The 19,161-nt window shown below is 46.0% G+C and overlaps 1 protein-coding gene across 2 annotated transcripts in view; it reads left to right on the top strand.

The window, feature by feature from the left end:
* MASTL (microtubule associated serine/threonine kinase like) overlaps positions 1–19,161 on the top strand; it is a 38,146-nt gene that overhangs the window by 13,630 nt on the left and 5,355 nt on the right. For both annotated transcript variants that reach the window (XM_065397934.1, XM_065397936.1), the window contains exons 4-9: positions 531–619; positions 2,803–2,909; positions 3,252–3,396; positions 5,423–5,595; positions 6,244–7,482; positions 14,586–14,724. In XM_065397934.1, the coding sequence (XP_065254006.1) occupies positions 531–619; positions 2,803–2,909; positions 3,252–3,396; positions 5,423–5,595; positions 6,244–7,482; positions 14,586–14,724 (1,892 nt within the window). The remainder of the gene's footprint in view (positions 1–530; positions 620–2,802; positions 2,910–3,251; positions 3,397–5,422; positions 5,596–6,243; positions 7,483–14,585; positions 14,725–19,161) is intronic.

Below are 19,161 nucleotides of genomic sequence, written 5' to 3'. Positions count from 1 at the left end.
TTGGCTACTCTGTCCCCAGTGCCCCCTGAATGCTATCCATTCTTTGGGAGGATTGGGGAGAAGAAGGGAGGGACTGCTCTTCTCCCCCAGTGATGAAATATTCTCTTCAATTTATATTACTACTGCACTTCAAGGAATGCATTTTGAAATCTATAGCCAATGGCTAGTAATGCTTAATGTCAAATGCTAGTAAGTACTAATAATTTGGTAGTCCTCAGTGAGACAGTTTGACATGCTCCCCAAGAGATTAAAATTATGAGACACACAAATCTTGTGGCATATATTCCAGGCTACATTATGTTATTTGCATTTTTAATGCTAAGACACATTTAATTTTCTGACACATCTCTAGAATCTGTACTTAAAATGGTTTCCTAATGGGAAATGGGCCCTAATATTGATCCTGGAGAACTATAAATGCCCCCATTGTTGGTTGAGTAACTTCTTTCTACTTAATGCTTTCTCCTCCCTTCTTTCTTATGATAAATTGTCTATACACCAATCTTATTTCAGTACCTTTATATCTGCAGGGACCTGAAGCCAGACAACATGCTAATTTCTAATGAGGGCCATGTTAAATTGACGGACTTTGGGCTCTCCAGAGTTACTCTGAACAGAGGTGAGATGTGGATCAATGAGTCTGTGGTTCCTCAGTGGTTTCTAAATATCATGTTTTAATATTCTTGGTATTTTAGATTCCAGTGGCATGTAGTGGCTCCAATCAGAATCAAGGTCCCCTGAGCCAGGCACTGTACAAATATACCTAACCGATATTTCTAATCAATGACCAGTACAGTGGAACCTCAGAGTTACGAACACCAGAGTTATGAACTGACCAGTCAACCCACACACCTCATTTGGAACCGGAATTACACAATCAGGCAACAGCAGAGATTAAAAAAATAAAATAAAAGCAAATCCATGACAGTACTGTTAAATGTAAACTATTTAAAAAAAAAAAGGGAAAGCAGCATTTTTCTTCTGCATAGTAATGTTTCAAATCTGTATTAAGTCAATGTTAAGTTGTAAACTTTTGAAAGAACAACCATAATGTTTTGTTCAGAGTTATGAACATTTCAGAGTTACAAACAACCTCCATTCCTGAGGTGTTCGTAACTCTGAGGTTCTACTGTACTGGTACCACACATGACTGGTGCAGTTCCTTGACTAATGTTACTTACTGTTATAAAAGCATTAGTATTTAAGTAAATAGTAAGCTTTTGGAGGAGGGGGTATATAGTAAAAGTCATGGACACGTCATGGGCCATGAATTTTTGTTTACTGCCCATGACCTGGCCATGACTTTTACTAAAAATACCCGTGACTAAAGTGTAGCCTTACTCATAACGTATGCATTATAATTTGTCCTGTAGTACATGATCCTGTACTATTTCTCAAACAGACTATATGCCATTCTACAATCTTAGATACTGTGTAATACACAACTGTCTGGCATATACAGTATATTTTTGAAGCTTCATAGTAAACTGTTACACATGTTATATTGTATATGCAACATAGTACAATAGTATAAACTTGCTGATATATACAGATCACCTCTGTTGGTAGCTATTTTTACTTAATAGTTAATAGCCTCGTCACCATGTTGATAGTTAATTTAACTTAATAGTTAATAGCCTCGTTCCCTGAATTGCAGAATCTACCACTTTTTGAAAAGAGAATGTACCATATATGGATGCTGACTAAATGATTAAAATATGTGATTTAGAGAGAAGAGCACTGACAGGACAGTCTGTAAAAATTATACATTACTGAACCATTATGGCAGCAAAATTAGTGAGACAAGATGGATGAGGTAATACATTTTATTGGACTGTCTGTTGGTGAAAGAGAAGCTTTTGAGCTCCACAGAACTCTTCTTTGAGTCTTGTATCCTGGACCAGTACAGTTACAACCCTGCAAACAAAAGTGAAATTAGTGTAAATCTACAGGAATGAAAAAATGTTAAGCTATATGTATCTAAGGTTGTAGGAAAAATATGTATACTGTATTTGTGAAATAGTATGTGACTAATTATTACAGCAATTTTTATGTTAACTGTACGACCCTAATATTGTCTTAATATATGGAAATTCCTACCTTACTTTCCAGACTGCCTTTTCTTAAAAAAAAAAAAAAAAACATCTTTCTATAGCCTTCCCTTTTATAGATGCGCACTTCATAAGCTTAGTGGAAAAATCTTATTAAAAATGTACTGCACATATGCCAGATTGATTTCTTTAGCCCATCTCCCCCCATCCTACCACAAAAACAGATCATAGTTTTGCCATGTTAAAATTACTATAGCAGGTGTCTGTCACAGTGCATCTAATTATTAATACATTAATTAGAGAGAACTGATTATGCCCCAGAAGGTACACTCAGTACCACCTTACCTCAAAATTCCTGGGGTCTTATTTCATCATTTTGAAAAAAAAAACAGTGGAAAGTTCTTACAAACATTTGCCTTCCTTTTGAACCTTTGCAGTATAGTATTGAAAACTCTGAAAATGAAACGGACTTCAGTGGTTTTTATAGGGAGAAATGCAAAACATAAACAACATAGTGAAATATAATTGGACTTCGAAAAGTCTTTTGGGTTTAATAAAATAAATGTGATGAATGGTATTGGTAAAGAAATAGCTTGTGTAAAATTCAGAATTAAGTGAGAGAGCCATGTAAACCAAATTAAAGGACAAGCTTTTTTTTCACTGAATTTAAATACTGTTAATGACTGAAACTTTTCGTTTATTGATTAATCCAATAAAAACCTAACACACTGCATTAACTTCTAAATTTTAGAGATAAATATGATGGATATCCTTACTACACCATCAATGGCTAAGCCTAAACAAGATTATTCGCGCACTCCAGGACAAGTGTTGTCTCTCATCAGCTCTCTGGGTTTTGTAAGTAATCTAGTTATTTGTTTGTTAGTTTTCTTCAAACTGCTTGCATTTAAGGTAATGAAAAGAACTTAAGTTGGAGTAATGAGGCTTTTCCGTGTCTCAGTTGACCACAGCCAGTAGCATGTTTCGTGATTGGACTGCTCGTGCCTTTGACTTGAGTGTTCCAGAGGCTACTTTTGGCCTTACTCCAGATTAGTGAATTGCCTGATTTGGGTTGTGATTTCAGCTGAGCTCCAATTATAATTTAACTTTGAGTAAATTTAAGACTAATTTTCAGCTGCAGATGTTCTGTACAAACTTTAATCTATTTATCTTTTAAGAAAGTTTCTATCATTTTGATAGTACACTCCAATCGGTGGGAAAATGCAAGGACCTAGTTCAAGTCCCATGTCTGCTGATGCTTTGCAACTTTCTCGAGAATTGGTTTCTCCCATGTCTGTTGGCCAAAAGGATTATACTCCTGTTTCAAATAAACTATTGAAATCATGTAAGTACTGAAAATATGTAAGTATAACAAATCACATAATAAGCAAGGCCGTCAACTTGCGGGTTTTTAACTTGACCAACTGCTTGAATGGGTCCAGTCATGGAGCTTACATCTCTTCCAAAATACAATGCCTTCAACAACATGATACCCTCTAACACTTGTTACTCCTGAGAGAATTCTGTGCCCAAAAAACATTCTGTGCATAATATTTTAAAATTCTGCATATTTTATTGGTCAAATAATGTGGAGGCTCCAGCATGGCAGTGAGGAGCCCAGGCCACTAGGTGCACAGAGATGAAAGATCACACTGCAAGCCCGCACACACACCAAGGGACGCAGGCTTTGTGGTGAGGCTGAACCTGACCCTGACAACAGTGCAAGGGCCAGGCCTGCGCGAGAAACACCCCAGGGCCCTGTCCCTCCACGGGTGCACCAGCTGTGGTTAGGCAGGCTCAGCTGGGCAGGATCCAAGTATGTGGATGGGTTTCATATGGGGGCATCCAGATGTGGGATGAGAGGGTTCTGTGGGGGGTAACCTGGGTGCAGGCAGTTCAGTGGGGGGGGGGCGGTCTGGGTGCTGGGGGGATCTGGATGCACAGGGGCTTGTTGGGGGGGGGTTCTGGGTGCAGGGGCAATGGGACTCGGTAGTGGGGTCCAGGTGAAGGTGGCTGGGGCTCAGCAGGGGGGAATCTGGGTGTGGGATGAAGGGGCTCGGCAGGAGGGGTCTAGGTGTGGGGTTCAGCGGGGGGGTCTGAGTGCAGTTGGTTGGGGCTCACTGGTGTGGGGGCTCATCAGGGTGGTCCAGGTGCATAGGGGGTGGGGCCCATGGTGGGCGTTTGAGTGCAGGAGCTTCAGCGGGAGGTGGTCTGGGTGCAGGGATAGAGGTCTGGATGCAGGGGGGAAGAGCTCGGTAGGGGTCTGGATGCAGGAGGGGTAGGGCTGGGGGTGTGGGGGAGGCTTAGTGGGGTGATGGTTTGGGTGGGGGGGAGAGGCTTGTTAGGTGGTCCAGATGCACAGGGATTGGGCAGATAGGGGAACAGCTCCCTGTACAGGGAGCCCTCACCCCATGGCTGAGGAGTGATGGGGGCAGGAAGCGAGGGGAGGGGATATGGAGCCGGGGAAAGTTTCTGGGGGTGCATCTGACCCGGCCACGTGTGCAGGGGAAATACGCTCCTCACCTACCCCCAGCCCAGCTGGGACTAGCAGCTGAGCCCAGTGCAGGGTAGGAGTCACCAGCCATGGCATCCCCAGTGGCAGGGGAGGTTCATGGGTGGGGGTTGTTTGGGGGGCAGAGGGATTTGGATGCATGGGGGAGGGGTCTGACCCATACACTTCCTCCACCCCTCGTCACACACAGTGATATACCTCTCTGTTGGCTGCTCTGGGCGCCTGAAACTGTGCGCCCGCGCTGCTGTGGAGGGGGCGCATGACCGCTCTTGCAACTTCCTTTTGTTTCACCATCAGAAAGTCCTTTTTCTGAGGAGAAGCAAAGAAATCTGCGGCAGACATGAATTCTGTATGTGCGTAGTGGCACAGAATTCCCCCAGGAATAACTAGTCTGGGTTGTTTGTTCAGTGCTGACTCCAACTGAAGTGTTCTTCCTACTGGATCACTAATGCCAGGTTTTGAATCTGAATGTACGAGCCAGTAAAGTCAAATGACATATTAAATCAAGAAACAAACACTAATTCAAAGATGTTACATGTGACATTTGCAGTGCAACTAAGTTAGTGTTGCTCTGGGTGCCTTAAAATTTGAATTGTCTTACTTTGGTGTCTTGATATTCCTAAACTGAAATGCAAAAGATGGTCAGTGCAGTGGTAGTATTGATTCATTTGGTAAATTATGCCTCTTCAAAAATGATGAAACTCATTGTACAGGAGAGGTGCTGAGAACAATTCCTACATCACTTGGTGTTATGGAAGATTATCTTCAGAGTAGTGCTCAGATTTGGTATGAAGCTGGCTAATGTACACTACATCTTTCAGTCAGAATTTGAACTTATTCATTATTTTTCCTTTCAAAGGTCTTGATGTTGCTGTCTTAATTCCCGGGATGCCAGTGAGGAGTTTAACTCCAACTCTCCTTCAATCTAGGAAGAGATTTGGTACCTCCAGTGCCAGTAGCCACTCACATACACACATGTCCAGTATGGAATCAGAATGCTGTAGCAGCCCCAGGTGGGAGAAAGATGTACAGGTCAGGACTACTTTATTTCTCCAAGATAACTTGCATAGTGTACTCATACAAATGTAAGGGTTCCCATACACTGACCATACAGCTTTTCAAAGCACTTTCCCACTGCCCCCTCCATCTCCCTCCCCCCCAGTTACTCCAAAAGCAGGGCTTAGATAGAATGGGTTAGATGCACTTTGAGTAGCTTTGCCCCTGTTCACTTTTTCAGCCAAATGCTCATCCTGTGCAGCACCGTGGGAAGGGAAATTAGATTCCACCTCCCTACTGGCCTGCAGCAATGGGAATGGAAGAAAGCCTGCTGAGAGGAGACCTTAGCCTGATTCTTGCTCAGCTTTGTAATCAATGAGGCTAGCAGTTCTGGGGGGCATAGATGGCCAGCATAGTGGGCAAGCTTCATTTCTTGTTTTCTAAACAAAATCAGATTGTCACAATGGCTGATTCCTGTTTGGTTTTTCAGTTACTTGTTTTTAGAATATATTTGTAGTGACTTTTTGTAAGCAGATGTCGTAAGAAATGTTTCATGTTAAACTGCAGTTTTCCATTAAGGTGGGAATAAAGTATTTTCAACCTAGGTCACGAAAGGGCATATTTCTGTAATGCTGTATTTCTATAATTCTTACTATTTAAAAAGAATTATGTGCTTATTTCCAGGAAACTGACGATATACTGTGTTCTGGAACAGGCAAGGCAAAGGAAAAGCTTTCTAATACGCAATTACTGAATGCAAAAGACAGTACAGCCTTAAAAAAGAAGGAACTTGAGTTTGCCATCTCTCCCATTGGTAGCAATGACTCTGGCTGCAGGCATGATGCAAAAATTGAGCATTTTGATGTAGGGGACACTCCTGTGACTGCATCAGATGTGAAAGATCTAGTCAGAAAATGTCTTTCTGAAAATAAGGCTTGGGAAGAAAAACTTGTGGAAAGAACTGGTGTGGCTAATGAGATAGGAAAATCTTCCAATCGCCAGCAGTCATGCTCATGGTTGGTTGATCCTGCCAAATGCATCAAAGAGGAGGACATTCTTGAAAAGCCAGGTGTAAAAAGAAGCTTTGAACTAGTTGACACCAGTCCTTTTCAAGAACTTAACTATGTCAAAAAAAGCAATGCAGAATATAAACGCGGCTGTCAAATCTCAGAATTTCAGGCAAACCAAAGCACAGGTTTAACAACGGAAATCCAGTGTTTAATGCTTTCTGGTGATAGAGGTCTACAGGAGACCCAAAAAAATGAAGAAAAAGCTAAGGATTCCATCTATAGGCAGCAAACATCAGAAAAGTCAGCCACTCCAATAATAGCTAAGAATCTTATGCATGAGCTAAATGCAGATTGTGAAAAAGACGGTAAAAAGGAATATATTAACTCCAGTTTCTTATGCATTGATGATGAAAAACCTCTTGGAATCTTAAGTGCAGACTCTGATTTATCCTTCCCTGAGATTTCTGTTACAGAAAGCCATTTAGAAAAGCAGCTTTCAGACCTGGATAAGAGCATTAAAGAACTTTCCTTTGAGGAATCAAAAACTGAGGACATGTCAGTAATGTTGTCCTGTTGTCAAGATGCCTCACCAAGAGGTGAGGAAGAGAATGTTGTCCAGGACAGCAAGCCTTTGTGCCATGAACAGGATAACGTCCTGAAATGTTTGGTTGAAACTCGTACTGACATAATCTCTTCTCCCTCAGAGGAGATGATGAAAACATTGAACCTCCTTAAAAAAAATGTTGTAGCTTTTCGAAGTTATAACAGTCCAATTAATGTGTCCAATGCATCTGAGCCATCAAGAATTAGCATGGCTTCTTTAGATGTAATGGATCTCTCTCCTGCTTGTAGTGGCTCTTATCCCATGGCTATTACCCCAGCACAAAAGGGAAGATCTTATAGGGTTTATCAGGTATGTGTCCAAGTGTTGTAGTGGTAACTAGTATGTACATGTGGTCATTGATTTAATTATTTGATATTATATATGAAAGAGTCGAACAAAGGCAAGCAGAGGTAGCTTTTCAAAAGGTCAGACTGTGAGTGGATGCACATGCATTGCCAAAATTATTGCCTTTCAGCAAGAGCATAGCGATACTCTATCACCCACAATTTGGTCTCTGAAAAATCCTGTCTCAGTTTGCCCTTCTGCAAGGGAAGATCCTTTGCTCAGAACTAGGCAAGGACAACTAAAAAGGGATGTACTCCTTTATTTTTGTCTCACTACACACTCTCTTGGAGCAGTGAGACATTTCCTTTGGGCCACTTATTGTGGGAGTCTTTAGGTTTTCTGTTGGGCTGTGTTTCTTTCTTGACTCTTCTTTTCCTAGTGCAGTATATGAATGCTGCTGAGTTTTTGGCAGTTGCTGTTCTGCTTCATGTTTTGTCTCCCTGTGCTGTTGATGCTGTGATGCATTCTGTCAGTTTCAATTTAAGAGCGTGTCATTATGACTGATGCAAAGAAAAACTTCTGTATGCAGGGTGTGAAGTTTTCATTTTAACTGCAGTAATCCTAATTATATTCACAATGATATAAATACATACGTTTACTGTTATTGAAATATGTATAGCCCTGCTGTCTGGACTTTAGAGAAATCGCCATTATATTAAGTAGCCCATGGGAAGAAGGAAAGGTAAGAGTGTGTGTTTCAGTCCCCAGTGCCTGCTATTGTGTTGTTATTGGATGTTACTATTACTAGGTTAAGCTTTCTTAACTAACTGTTGCTAGGAAGGGGGAGGTTTAAAGCTGACCTAGGAGAGAGGGTATTGTTAAAATGTTCTCAGGGTTAGCAGTATGTGCTGAATGCCCCTGGCAGACTAAAGGAGACTAACTTCAATGTGTTAACTTTAAAAACCCCACTTTTTCTTTCCTGTGACTATCTGGCCTTTTTTGGACTGCTAGCTCCTGCTTTACTGTGAAATCACATCAGCCATGGAAATTAGCTGTAGCATATAGTTCAGCCGGCACAGAGTTAGGGCAGCAACTGCTTTATCTTCTGTACAAGACGGTCCTACAGATTTTTTTTATATATAATTTTAGGCTGTACATTTAGGTATCGAATTTTATGTAGTAAAACTGAATCTTGTAAAGTCAACCTAGTATTAAAATGGGACCTATGTGCCGCCTTCTTCGAGTGATTGCTCCAGTGTATTCCACAGTAGGTGTGCGTGCTCGCCACATGCACTGGTGCCGGAAGTTTTTCCCTTAGCAGTACCCGTAGGAGGGGAGCACTGCTGCGACCCCTGGAGTGGCACCTCTATATCACGCTATAAGGGGAGCTGCGCAATCCCCCCACCCGCAGTTCCTTCTTGCCACCAGTGAAGGTAGTCGGAACTTTGTGCTCCAGCCTTGCTGTAGCCCTTCTAGTAGCCTTAGTAGTACTCATCTTCTCCATAGTTGGATAACTTCTTTAGTTAGTTGCCTGGTGCGGGGCATGCCCTGTGCCCCAGGCTTCAAGTCGTGCAACTCCTGTCGCAGTTCTATGCCAAGAAGCGACCCGCACACTCAGTGTCTTCGCTACTTGGGTGAGACTCACATAACCGATCGCTGTAAGATCTGTAGGTTGTTCAAGCCTCGAACGAAACGTGAGAGAGAGATCCGGCTCCGGGCCCTGCTAATGGAATCTGCGTTGGCCCCGGCATCGGCGCGCCGATCGGACTCGGCACAGGGCACCACATCCTCGGTGCGGAGCGAGGCGCCCTCCACCAGTCGGCACCGCTCACCCGCTAAGAAGCAAGGGAAGACTCAGCGGTGCCAACAAAAGGACAGGGGTGAGGCCGGACCCGAGTTGGGCAGCCCACGATCCCCCTCGGGACCCAGACCTCCGACTCGCGCTGAGCGGAGTAGCCCAGTCCCTTCCGTGTGTGCCTCTCCCACGGAGAGAATGCTGGAGGCTGCACAGGCCACGCATGACATCCTCTCCCTCCCGATGCTGGGTGCGCCACCCGAGACGGGCCCCCAGTCCCGAGGGAAGCCGCCGTTGGGAGCACACCAGCCCTCCCCGGCAAGACACAGCCCGCGCTCTGAGGACCGTGTGCCCCGTTTGATGAGGTCCTCACATAGCTGGCGTCAGCCCTCCACTCCAATCAGACTGGCTGACTCGCCCGTGCGGGAGTCTCGAAGGTCCTCCACTCCCCACTGGGAGCGCAGGCACTGAGAGAAGCGGCGTCGACGCTCCTCTTCGGATAGGAGCTACAGGAGCAGATCCCAATGCCATCGTTATGGACGCTCGGGCTCGAGTGCCCGCTCCGCCAGACACCATGGACGGAGCTCTCCTCGGGCGTAACCGGCACCGAAGTGTCGTAGCTACAAGCGCCGGGACAACTATGAGAGCAGCACTTCGGTCGAGTACCGCTCCTCATCGTTGTCGAGGTCCAGATCTCGAGGTCGGCACCAGCACGACCGTAGATGCTCCCACCGCTCCTACGGCACCATGCGGTCAACAGCCACCTCGGCACCCAGCTGCCCGTCCCCGAGCCGCACCGGGCCCCAAGAGCAGCCTCCACCACTTGGCACCCAAGCCGGTCAGTGGCAAGGGGCACTGTGGCAGGGCCAATGGTGTCAATGGGCACCATGGCCGCAATTGCCTTCCCAGGCGAGACCCCGCTTGGTAGCCGGGGTGTCCCAGACCCATTCGGTGTCCCCTCCTTGACAGAATCAGAAGTCGACGGGCACTGAACCGGCGGCACTGGGCCCAGACTCAGTCTTGGGAGTCGAACCAGTGGCACCTCCCGACGCCCTGTTAGCCGGACCGGCCCCCTCGCCGGCACCGGAGGATACCATAGCGGCACCTCCGTCCATTATACAGGTGGACTTTAAAGCTCACCAGGAGCTCCTCAAAAGGGTAGCCTCGAATCGCCAACTCCAGGCTGAGGAGATGGAGGCGCCATCAGACACCCTTTTCAATGTACTGTCCTCCTTGGCACCAGGCCACGCGGCCCTACCCCTTCACCAAGGTGTGGCCAACATATCGACTGCCCTGTGGCAGACCCCAGCTTCCTTGGTGCCTATCTCCAAGAAAGCAGAGAGAAAGTACTTTGTTCCGGCTAAGGGACATGAGTACCTGTACTCCCACCTGGCACCTAACTCCCTGGGGGTGGAGTCAGTCAACCATCGGGAACGCCATGGCCAGCCTGCACCCACCCCCAAGGACAACGACGCCAAGAGACTTGATTCTTTTGGCAGGAAAGTTTATTCTTCTGCGAGCTTTCAACTTCGGGTGGCCAATCACCAAGCCCTGTTGAGCCACTATGATTTTAACTTGTGGGGGTCCCTATCGAAGTTCGAGCCTCTTCTCCCGGAGCGGGACAAGAAAGAGTTCAAGGCTCTGGTTGAGGAAGGGGCAGCAGCGGCGAAAGCAGCCCTCCAGGCCGCCTCGGACGCAGCGGACACGGCAGCCCGTTCTATGGCGTTGGCCATATCCATGCGAAGGGCGTCGTGGCTTCTCCTGTCTGGTCTGTCTGCAGAGTCTCAGTCTCTAATGCAGGACCTTCCCTTCGACTGGAAAGCGCTGTTTGCGGACCAAACTGATGTTTGCCTGCATGGGATGAAAGACTCCCGTACCACCCTGCAAACTCTGGGCATATATGTCCCGTCAGCGAAGGACAAACCTAGGCCACAGACCTCCACACCCCCTGCTAGGGGCAGATATGAGTCCCCTCCTAAGCAACCGAGGGAGCAGAGACGCAGGTCTCAGCGTCAGTCCCGCTCGGCCCCGCGACCAAGCTCCTCGAAGGGCAAGAGGCAGGGGAAGAGGGCGGTTTTGACTCTTTGCGGGGGGCCACCAGGCCTGTTGCCATGGACGCCCCCCAGTTAATAAAGTTTGTGTTCTGCAACCGGTTATCTGCGTTCCAAATGCAGTGGTCCTGTATAACGTCGGACCAGTGGTGAACGAGGCTAAGTACATGTTGGTACCGGTTCAGCGCATATACTTCATAGGGGCTCTGCTAGATTCCCTAGAGGCCACAGCCTCTCTTCCCCGAGACAGATTTGAGACACTCAAAGCTCTCATAGCCTCGGTCATGGCCTTCACCGTGACGACGGCAAGGGTGTGCCTTCAAATCCTAGGTCACATGGCAGCATGCACGTCCGTGGTGCGATATGCCAGACTCAGAATGAGGCCCCTCCAACTTTGGTTGGCCTCCCAGTATTCCCAGTCCCGGGAGAGCTTGGACAAGGTGGTCACGATGCCTCCCAACGTGGTGGCCGCTCCTGAGCAATATGCTGAACGGGGTCCCCTTCCGAGAACTCCCTCCCTCTCTAGACCTGGTGTTAGATGCCTCGGACCTGGGCTGGGGAGCCCATATAGGGGACATTCAAACCCAAGGCAGATGGTTGACCTTGGAATTGTCCCTTCTGAAACTTTTAGCAGCCCCCCCCGCGGAGGCTGCTGCTTCAGCCAGACCTCCTCTCCCAGGAGAAGGGATGCCTTCTCCACCCCAACCTGGTTGCGCTCCACCTGACAGCGTGGTTGCTCCATGGTTAAATGAGGAGGAGGGAAGGTGCTCAGAGGATGTAAGACAAATTCTGCTGGAGAGCAGAAAGCCATCCACACGGCGCACATACCTTGCCAAATGGTCTAGGTTCTCCAGGTGGGCGGGGGAGCGGGGCGCCTCCCCGTCTTCCGCATCCCTCCAGCTTATTCTAGATTATCTCCTGTCCCTTAGGACCCAAGGGCTAGCTCCTGCCTCCGTCAGGGTACATTTAGCGGCCATTTCGGCCTTCTGCTCTCCGGTGCAAGGTTACTCTGTTTTCCCATCAAATGACCTCCCATTTTTTAAAGGGCCTAGATTGCGCTTTTCCGTACACCAGGCCCCCGGTCCCGCAATGGGATCTGAACCTAGTTTTTATCCCGCCTCACGGGTCCTCCCTTTGAACCCTTGGCCACGTGTTCCTGGTCCCACCTCTCATGGAAAATAGCCACCAAAAATGCCATCACCTCAGCCTGTCGGGTCTCGGAACTTAGGGCCTTGACCTCGGGCCCCCGTATATTGTTTTCCACAGGGATAAGGTCCAGCTTCCTCCACACCCCGCCTTTCTCCCGAAGGTGGTCTCCGCCTTCCATATGCATCAGGACATTTTCCTACCAGTACTCTGTCCTAAGCCCCGTTCCTCCAACGAGGAACGCCTTCTACACACGCTAGACGTACGTAGAGCGCTGGCCTTCTACCTGGACTGAACCAGGCCGTTCAGGAAGTCCTCGCAACTATTCGTTGCATCGGCCGAGCGTATGAGGGGGCAACCAGTTTCCACCCACCGCCTTTCCCGCTGGATCACCTCGTGCATACGCACGTGTTACGACTTGGCAGGGGTTCCCCCGCTGCCTATTGTAAAGGCGCATTCTACGAGAGCGCAAGCCTCTTTGGCCGCCTATGTAGCCCACGTCCCTATCCAGGACATATGTCGGGCTGCCACATGGTCTTCTGTCCACACCTTTTCCTCGCACTATACAATCGTCTCCCAAGCACGGGATGACGCAGGGTTTGGTAGGGCGGTACTTCGTCCCAAAAACCTTTAAACTCCTACCCACCTCCATCAGATATAGCTTGGAGTCACCTACTATGGAATACAAAGGAGCAATCACTCGAAGAAGAAAGGACAGTTTCCTGTTCCGTAACTGGTGTTCTTCGAGATGTGTTGCTCCTGTCTATTCCACATCCCGCCCTCCTTCCCCTCTGTCGGAGTTGTCTAGCAAGAAGAAACCGAGGGTGGGGAGTGCGCAGCTCCCCTTATAGCGCGATATAGAGGCGCCACTCCAGGGGTCACAGCAGTGCTCCCCTCCTACGGGTACTGCTAAGGGAAAAACTTCCGGCACCGGTGCACGTGGCGAGCACGCACACCTATTGTGGAATAGACAGGAGCAACACATCTCGAAGAACGCAAGTTACGGAACAGGTAACTGTCCTTTCCGATGGGCAGGTTCTGTTGCTAATATGACAGTAAGCATAGTTTGCATTGGACTATTGCATCAAAGATAAAGTTAGGGATCAAGTGAGGGCTACATGTTTTTGACTTACGGGAGTCTCTATTCTGAAAAGTGATTATGTAACATACACTCTGTTTATTCAGTAGCATCTTACTTTTTTCCACTAAAACAAGAAGATTTTACTCTGTCAATCGTTAAGTGCCAGTATCGCTATGGAGAACGTATTGGATTATGTTCAAGCTCATATATCAACAGTTGTTAATGAAGTACCATTTTAGGGCAATTAGTTGAAATCCCATTGTCTTCAAATGATGCACTGTGCAACCCCACTGAAAGTAAGACTCACATAGGTTTAACACTGGGCAGAATTTCACCTGCAGAATCTTTATTACTGGAGATGAATATATAACTCCAAGAACCCAGCTTGATTTCCAGATCCCAGGCAGTCAACAGGGCGGACAACTTAAAAACAACAAAAGCCATATTACTTGTAAATCTGGGATGTAATAGCTGTGGAATCCCATGATGCCAAATTCTAGTTTTTAGATGAGCGTTACAATTTAAAATATATTGAATACATATGCATATATATATATCCACTTTAGCCTGGTTATTGAGCGCACACTGCTAAAAGCTGAGGCTATCTGGACAATCCCCTGTATAAATTACCTTTGAGATTCATAGTGGGAGGAGTCATTCTAATGTCAGTCTGTAAGAAGACTGATATTCTTTCATTTCTTTAAGGGAAATTGCTTTCTATGGCTCTATGATACTAGAGCAATTGTTCAGGAAGAATTCTCATGTATAGTGAAGGAATGGGACTCACTCATTCTTATGCTTTGGGGTAGTTGAAATTCATTCAGCAAAAAGTGCAAAACCTGTTGCAGTTCTGACTGCAATTTGTTGTGTGAAGAGTGGGCAATAAGCACACTTTTTGAAACTTGGAAATAAAATACTATTAATGTACAAGTTGTAAGATGTATCTTAAATTAATCGCAGTCCTAGCCAGTATTTTTACTGAAAAGAGAAATAGACTATTGGCTCTTTGTATGACATTTGTATTTGAAATCTTTTCTCTGTTCTTTGGCATAAGACACCTAATCAGGGAAATGCTGACACACCATATAGGACTCCAAAGAGCGTAAGAAGAGGGGCTGCCCCAGTGGAAGGTGAACGCATTTTAGGAACCCCAGACTACCTGGCACCTGAGTTGCTATTAGCAAAGCCTCATGGTAAGAATATTTTTTTATAAATGCAAGAATGTGACTGATGTTTAAAACACATTTTGTAGACACTTAGGGGTGGATTTGTAAAGGTATTTAGGTGCCTAAAGATGCAGAAAGGCATTTTTGAAAATCCACCTAAACACCTAACTCCCATTGATTTCAAAGGGAGTTAGGTGCCAGGAGCTCTTGAAAATATACCTAGGCGCACGCATCTTTACATGCATAAATACCTTTGAAAACCTGGCCCTTGCTCCTTAATTTTGGATTAGGCATTTGGTTATTTTCAAAATCTAGTCCAGAATTAGAGGGATGTTGAAAAGTGGCTTTTGCAATCATATTTTCTAATAAAATAAGTTTCATTCCATTTATATCAGAGAGCCAACTTGTGGATTTAATGAAAATCATAAAAATACACATTGATTCAGTGCAATATTTCCATTGAATATTCAGGCAGGCTGATTGTGTAGCCACCTTTATTTTGAGAGGAAAATGGTAACAGATTTGAAGACTTCTTAAAGAAAACAAAATATCACCTTAATAATCTGCACCAATAATTGGGGTCTGATCCAAGTCAATGGAAAGACTGCCTCAGAGACAAATTGCAAATTAATGTTGCAAATTAGCAAGGAAGCAAACAAGCACAGTTAAAAACAAAAAACAAGGCTAATGCATCACAAAATGTGTTGAATTCATTTGATGATTGTACTTTTATTTGCTACTGAATAGTATACTAGTAGATTTTCTGTAGTATATTTTGTAAACTTAATGAATTATTAGTGATTTCAGACCTCATATGGAACTCTATTAAATCTGCATTGAGAAACAGGGAGACCATTAATTTGTGAATCACCCGTTCATACATAAATGACAGTGAAGTTCTACTATACAACTAAACTACATTGTTTCAATACAATTAAAATACTAGTTATTCTTTTAACATTATAACTTAAATAGCTAAACAAATATTTCCTAAATAAGAATTTGATGTAATACTTTGCACTTCTACTTGCACACTGTGTTCCATCCCAGGATCTCAGAACACCTTACAAACATTAAATCTCAACATCGCTATTATGCAGCATAATCTACGCATTTAATGAAGGGGAAACTGAAATTCTTCTTCGAGTGCTTGCTCATGTCCATTCCGTGATAGATGTCTGCGCATGCCATGTGCACAATTGCTGGAAATTTTTCCCTTAGGGATATCCGTAGGACCAGCTGTAGTGCCCCTGGAGCCGCATCGGTATAAGGGATGCCGCTGGCTCCATACCCCCTGAGTTCCTTCTTACCACCCGTGATGGTTGCTTGGAATGATCCCTCGTGCTCTTGCAATGCTTTCTCAGTGGTTTGGACTTTGTAGTCTATTGTATAGTAGTATATAGTTATTAGTTAGTATTAGTGTATATAGTGGTCCCTGTTGTTGAGGGACTCTTGTCCCAAGGGCTGGGCATGCCCCGGTCCCCAGGCTTCAAGCTGTGTACGTCCTGCGGCAAGCCCATGCCAGTCAGTGACCTGCACTCTCACTGTCTAAAGTGCCTTGGGGAAACTTACATTAAAGACAACAAGGAGTCTGGTGGCACCTTAAAGACTAACAGATTTATTTGGGCATAAGCTTTCGTGGGTAAAAACCTCACTTCTTCGGATGCATAGAGTGAAAGTTACAGATGCAGGCATTATATACTGACACATGGAGAGTAGGGAGTTACTTCGCAAGTGGAGAACCAGTGTTGACAGGGCCAATTCAATCAGGGTGGATGTAGTCCACTTCCAATAATAGATGAGGAGGTGTCAATTCCAGGAGAGGAAAAGCTGCTTCTGTAATGAGCCAGCCACCTCCAGTCCCTATTCAAGCCCAGATTAATGGTGTTAAATTTGCAAATGAATTTTAGTTCTGCTGTTTCTCTTTGAAGTCTGTTTCTGAAGTTTTTTTGTTCAATGATAGTGACTTTTAAATCTGTAATAGAATGACCAGAGAGATTGAAGTGTTCACTTACTGGCTTATGTATGTTACCATTCCTGATGTCCGATCTGCCTCCATTTATTCTTTTGTGGAGGGACTGTCCTCAGCCCTCTTCTAACCAAGCCGAGGACTTGGTGATGCAGACTTTGGCCCCCAAACTAAACTTTTGAAGGTGCACCAGACCAGATCCCAGATCCTTCCCCCTATTTTGTGAACTGTCTATCCCATTTCTACCATGCCTGGGCCCAGATCACCTCAGACCAATGGGTCTTGCACATGGTAGAATTGGATATTCTCTTCAAATCTGATCCCTTCTCACGAGCATCTTCTCATACGGGAGGCACAAATGCTCCCAGAAGCCGGAGTGGTACAGGAGGTTCCTCAGGAGTTCATGGGTAAGGGGTTTTATTCACAGTATTTCCTAATCCCAAAAACCAAGGGTGGGCTCCAGCCTATTTTAGACTTGCAAAACCTCAACAGATTCATGAGGAAGCTGAAATTCTGCATGGTCTCCCTGACTTCCATTATCCCTTCCCTGCATCTGGGGGATTAGGACGCCGCCCTCAATTTGAAGGATGCATCCTTTCACGTGTCCATAGTCCCGTTCCACAGGCGGTTCCTCCAGTTTGTGGTCAACAACACTCATCATCAGTTTACAGTTCTCCCCTTCGGCCTACCGGTGGCCCCTCACATGTTCACCAAGTGCATGTTGGTTGTAGCTGTCTTCCTGGGGAGGTGACAGTACAAGTATTCCTGTATCTAGATGACTGGCTAATCAAAGGCCATACCAGGGGTCAGGTGGAGGAGCACATGAGCCTACTAAAGTTGACTTTTGACAGGCTCGGCCTAATACTGAATGTGACAAAGTCAACTCTAACTCCCACTCAGAGGATAGAGTTCATGCGAACTCTTCTAGACTCCAGTCAAGCCAACGCATTCCTGCCAGAATCACATTTTCTGGCAATGGGCGCCATCATAGAGGATTTAAGATGATATCCCACTACCACAGTGCAAAATTGCCTGAAGCTGCTCAGTCATATGGCCGCTTGCATGTATGTAGTACAGCATGCGAGACTACAGCTCTGACCTCTTCAGGCCTGGCTGGCCTCAGTGCAGACCAAACAGAGACTAGCTAGAAAAGATAATCACACTTCCTCCACTAGTTATCGAGTCCCTCCTATGGTGGCTCAATTCACAAGTAGTGTGCATAGGAGTACCCTTTTCCAGGCCCTAACCCTTGCTGTCTCTAGTCACGGATGTGTCAGCGATGGGATGGGGAGGCGCACCTAGGGAGACTCAGGACTCAAGGCCTCTGAACCCAAGCAGAAGTTTTGCTGCACATCAACATCAGGGAGCTAAGAGCAGTTCGCCTTGTTTGCCAGACGTTCCCAACCCATCTGGAGGGCAGATGTGTCAGTATTGACTGACAATACAACAGCGATGTTCTATATAAACAGACAGGGTGGTGCTCACTCCTCTCCTCTATACCAGGAAGCCCTCAAACTGTGGGACTTCTACATCACCCACTCAATACATCTAGAGGCATCGTACCTTCCAGGCTCTTGGAACAAACTAGACTATCATCTCAGCAGGTACTTTCAGAACCACGAGTGGTCCCTCTACCCGGATGTCGTTAATATCTTCCAACGGTGGGAAGTTCCCTGGATAGACTTGTTCACAACCAGGCACAACAGGAAGTGTCAGCAGCTCTGCTCCTTCCTGAATCAGAGCCGGGTCTCACTTGTGGAGGCTTTTCTCCTCCCTTGGAAGGACCCCTACTATATGCGTTCCTGCTTATGCACAAGGTCCTGCTAAAGGTCAGAAAGAGGAGGCATCGATTATATTAATAGCATCAGCATGGCCCAGCCAACACTGATTCACCATGCTTCTAGACCTATCAGTGGACATCCCAATGACCCTGCCCCTCGTCCTGGATTTGATCACATAGGACCACTGCCACCTCCAGCATCCCAATCTAGAGTCTCTCCACCTCACGGCATGGAAAGTCCATGGCTTAAACCCGTTGGAGCTGACATGCTCAGACCCTGTTAGAGAGGTCCTTCTTGGTAGCAGGAAACCATCCACTAGAGCCACTTGTTTGCTAAGTGGAAGAGATTCTCTATTTGATCATTACAAAAGGACACTCCACCTTTGCAGTCATAGATTCCCTTAATCCTGTACTATTTACTGCACCTGAAACAGGGCCTGTTGGTGTAGTCTATAAAGGTGCACCTGGCCGCTATCTTGGCTTTCCATCCGGGTTCAGCTGGCTGATCGGTTTTTGCTAACCCCCTAGTCGTCTGCTTCCTCAAAGGACTGGATAGACTGTACCCTCAAGTAAGGCAACCAATGCTCGTGTGGGATCTCAACCTAGTGCTCTCAAGACTGATGGGGCCTCCCTTTGAGCTCCTAGCAACATGCTCACTCCTTTACCTTTCCTGGAAAGTAGCATTTCTGGTGGCTATAACATCAGCCAGGAGAGT

This window comes from Emys orbicularis, chromosome 2 (assembly GCF_028017835.1).
Source record: "Emys orbicularis isolate rEmyOrb1 chromosome 2, rEmyOrb1.hap1, whole genome shotgun sequence".
NCBI lineage: Eukaryota > Metazoa > Chordata > Testudines > Emydidae > Emys > Emys orbicularis.
The sequence above is the reverse complement of the archived record's forward strand: the minus strand, read 5'-3'. Positions and strand labels throughout refer to the sequence as shown.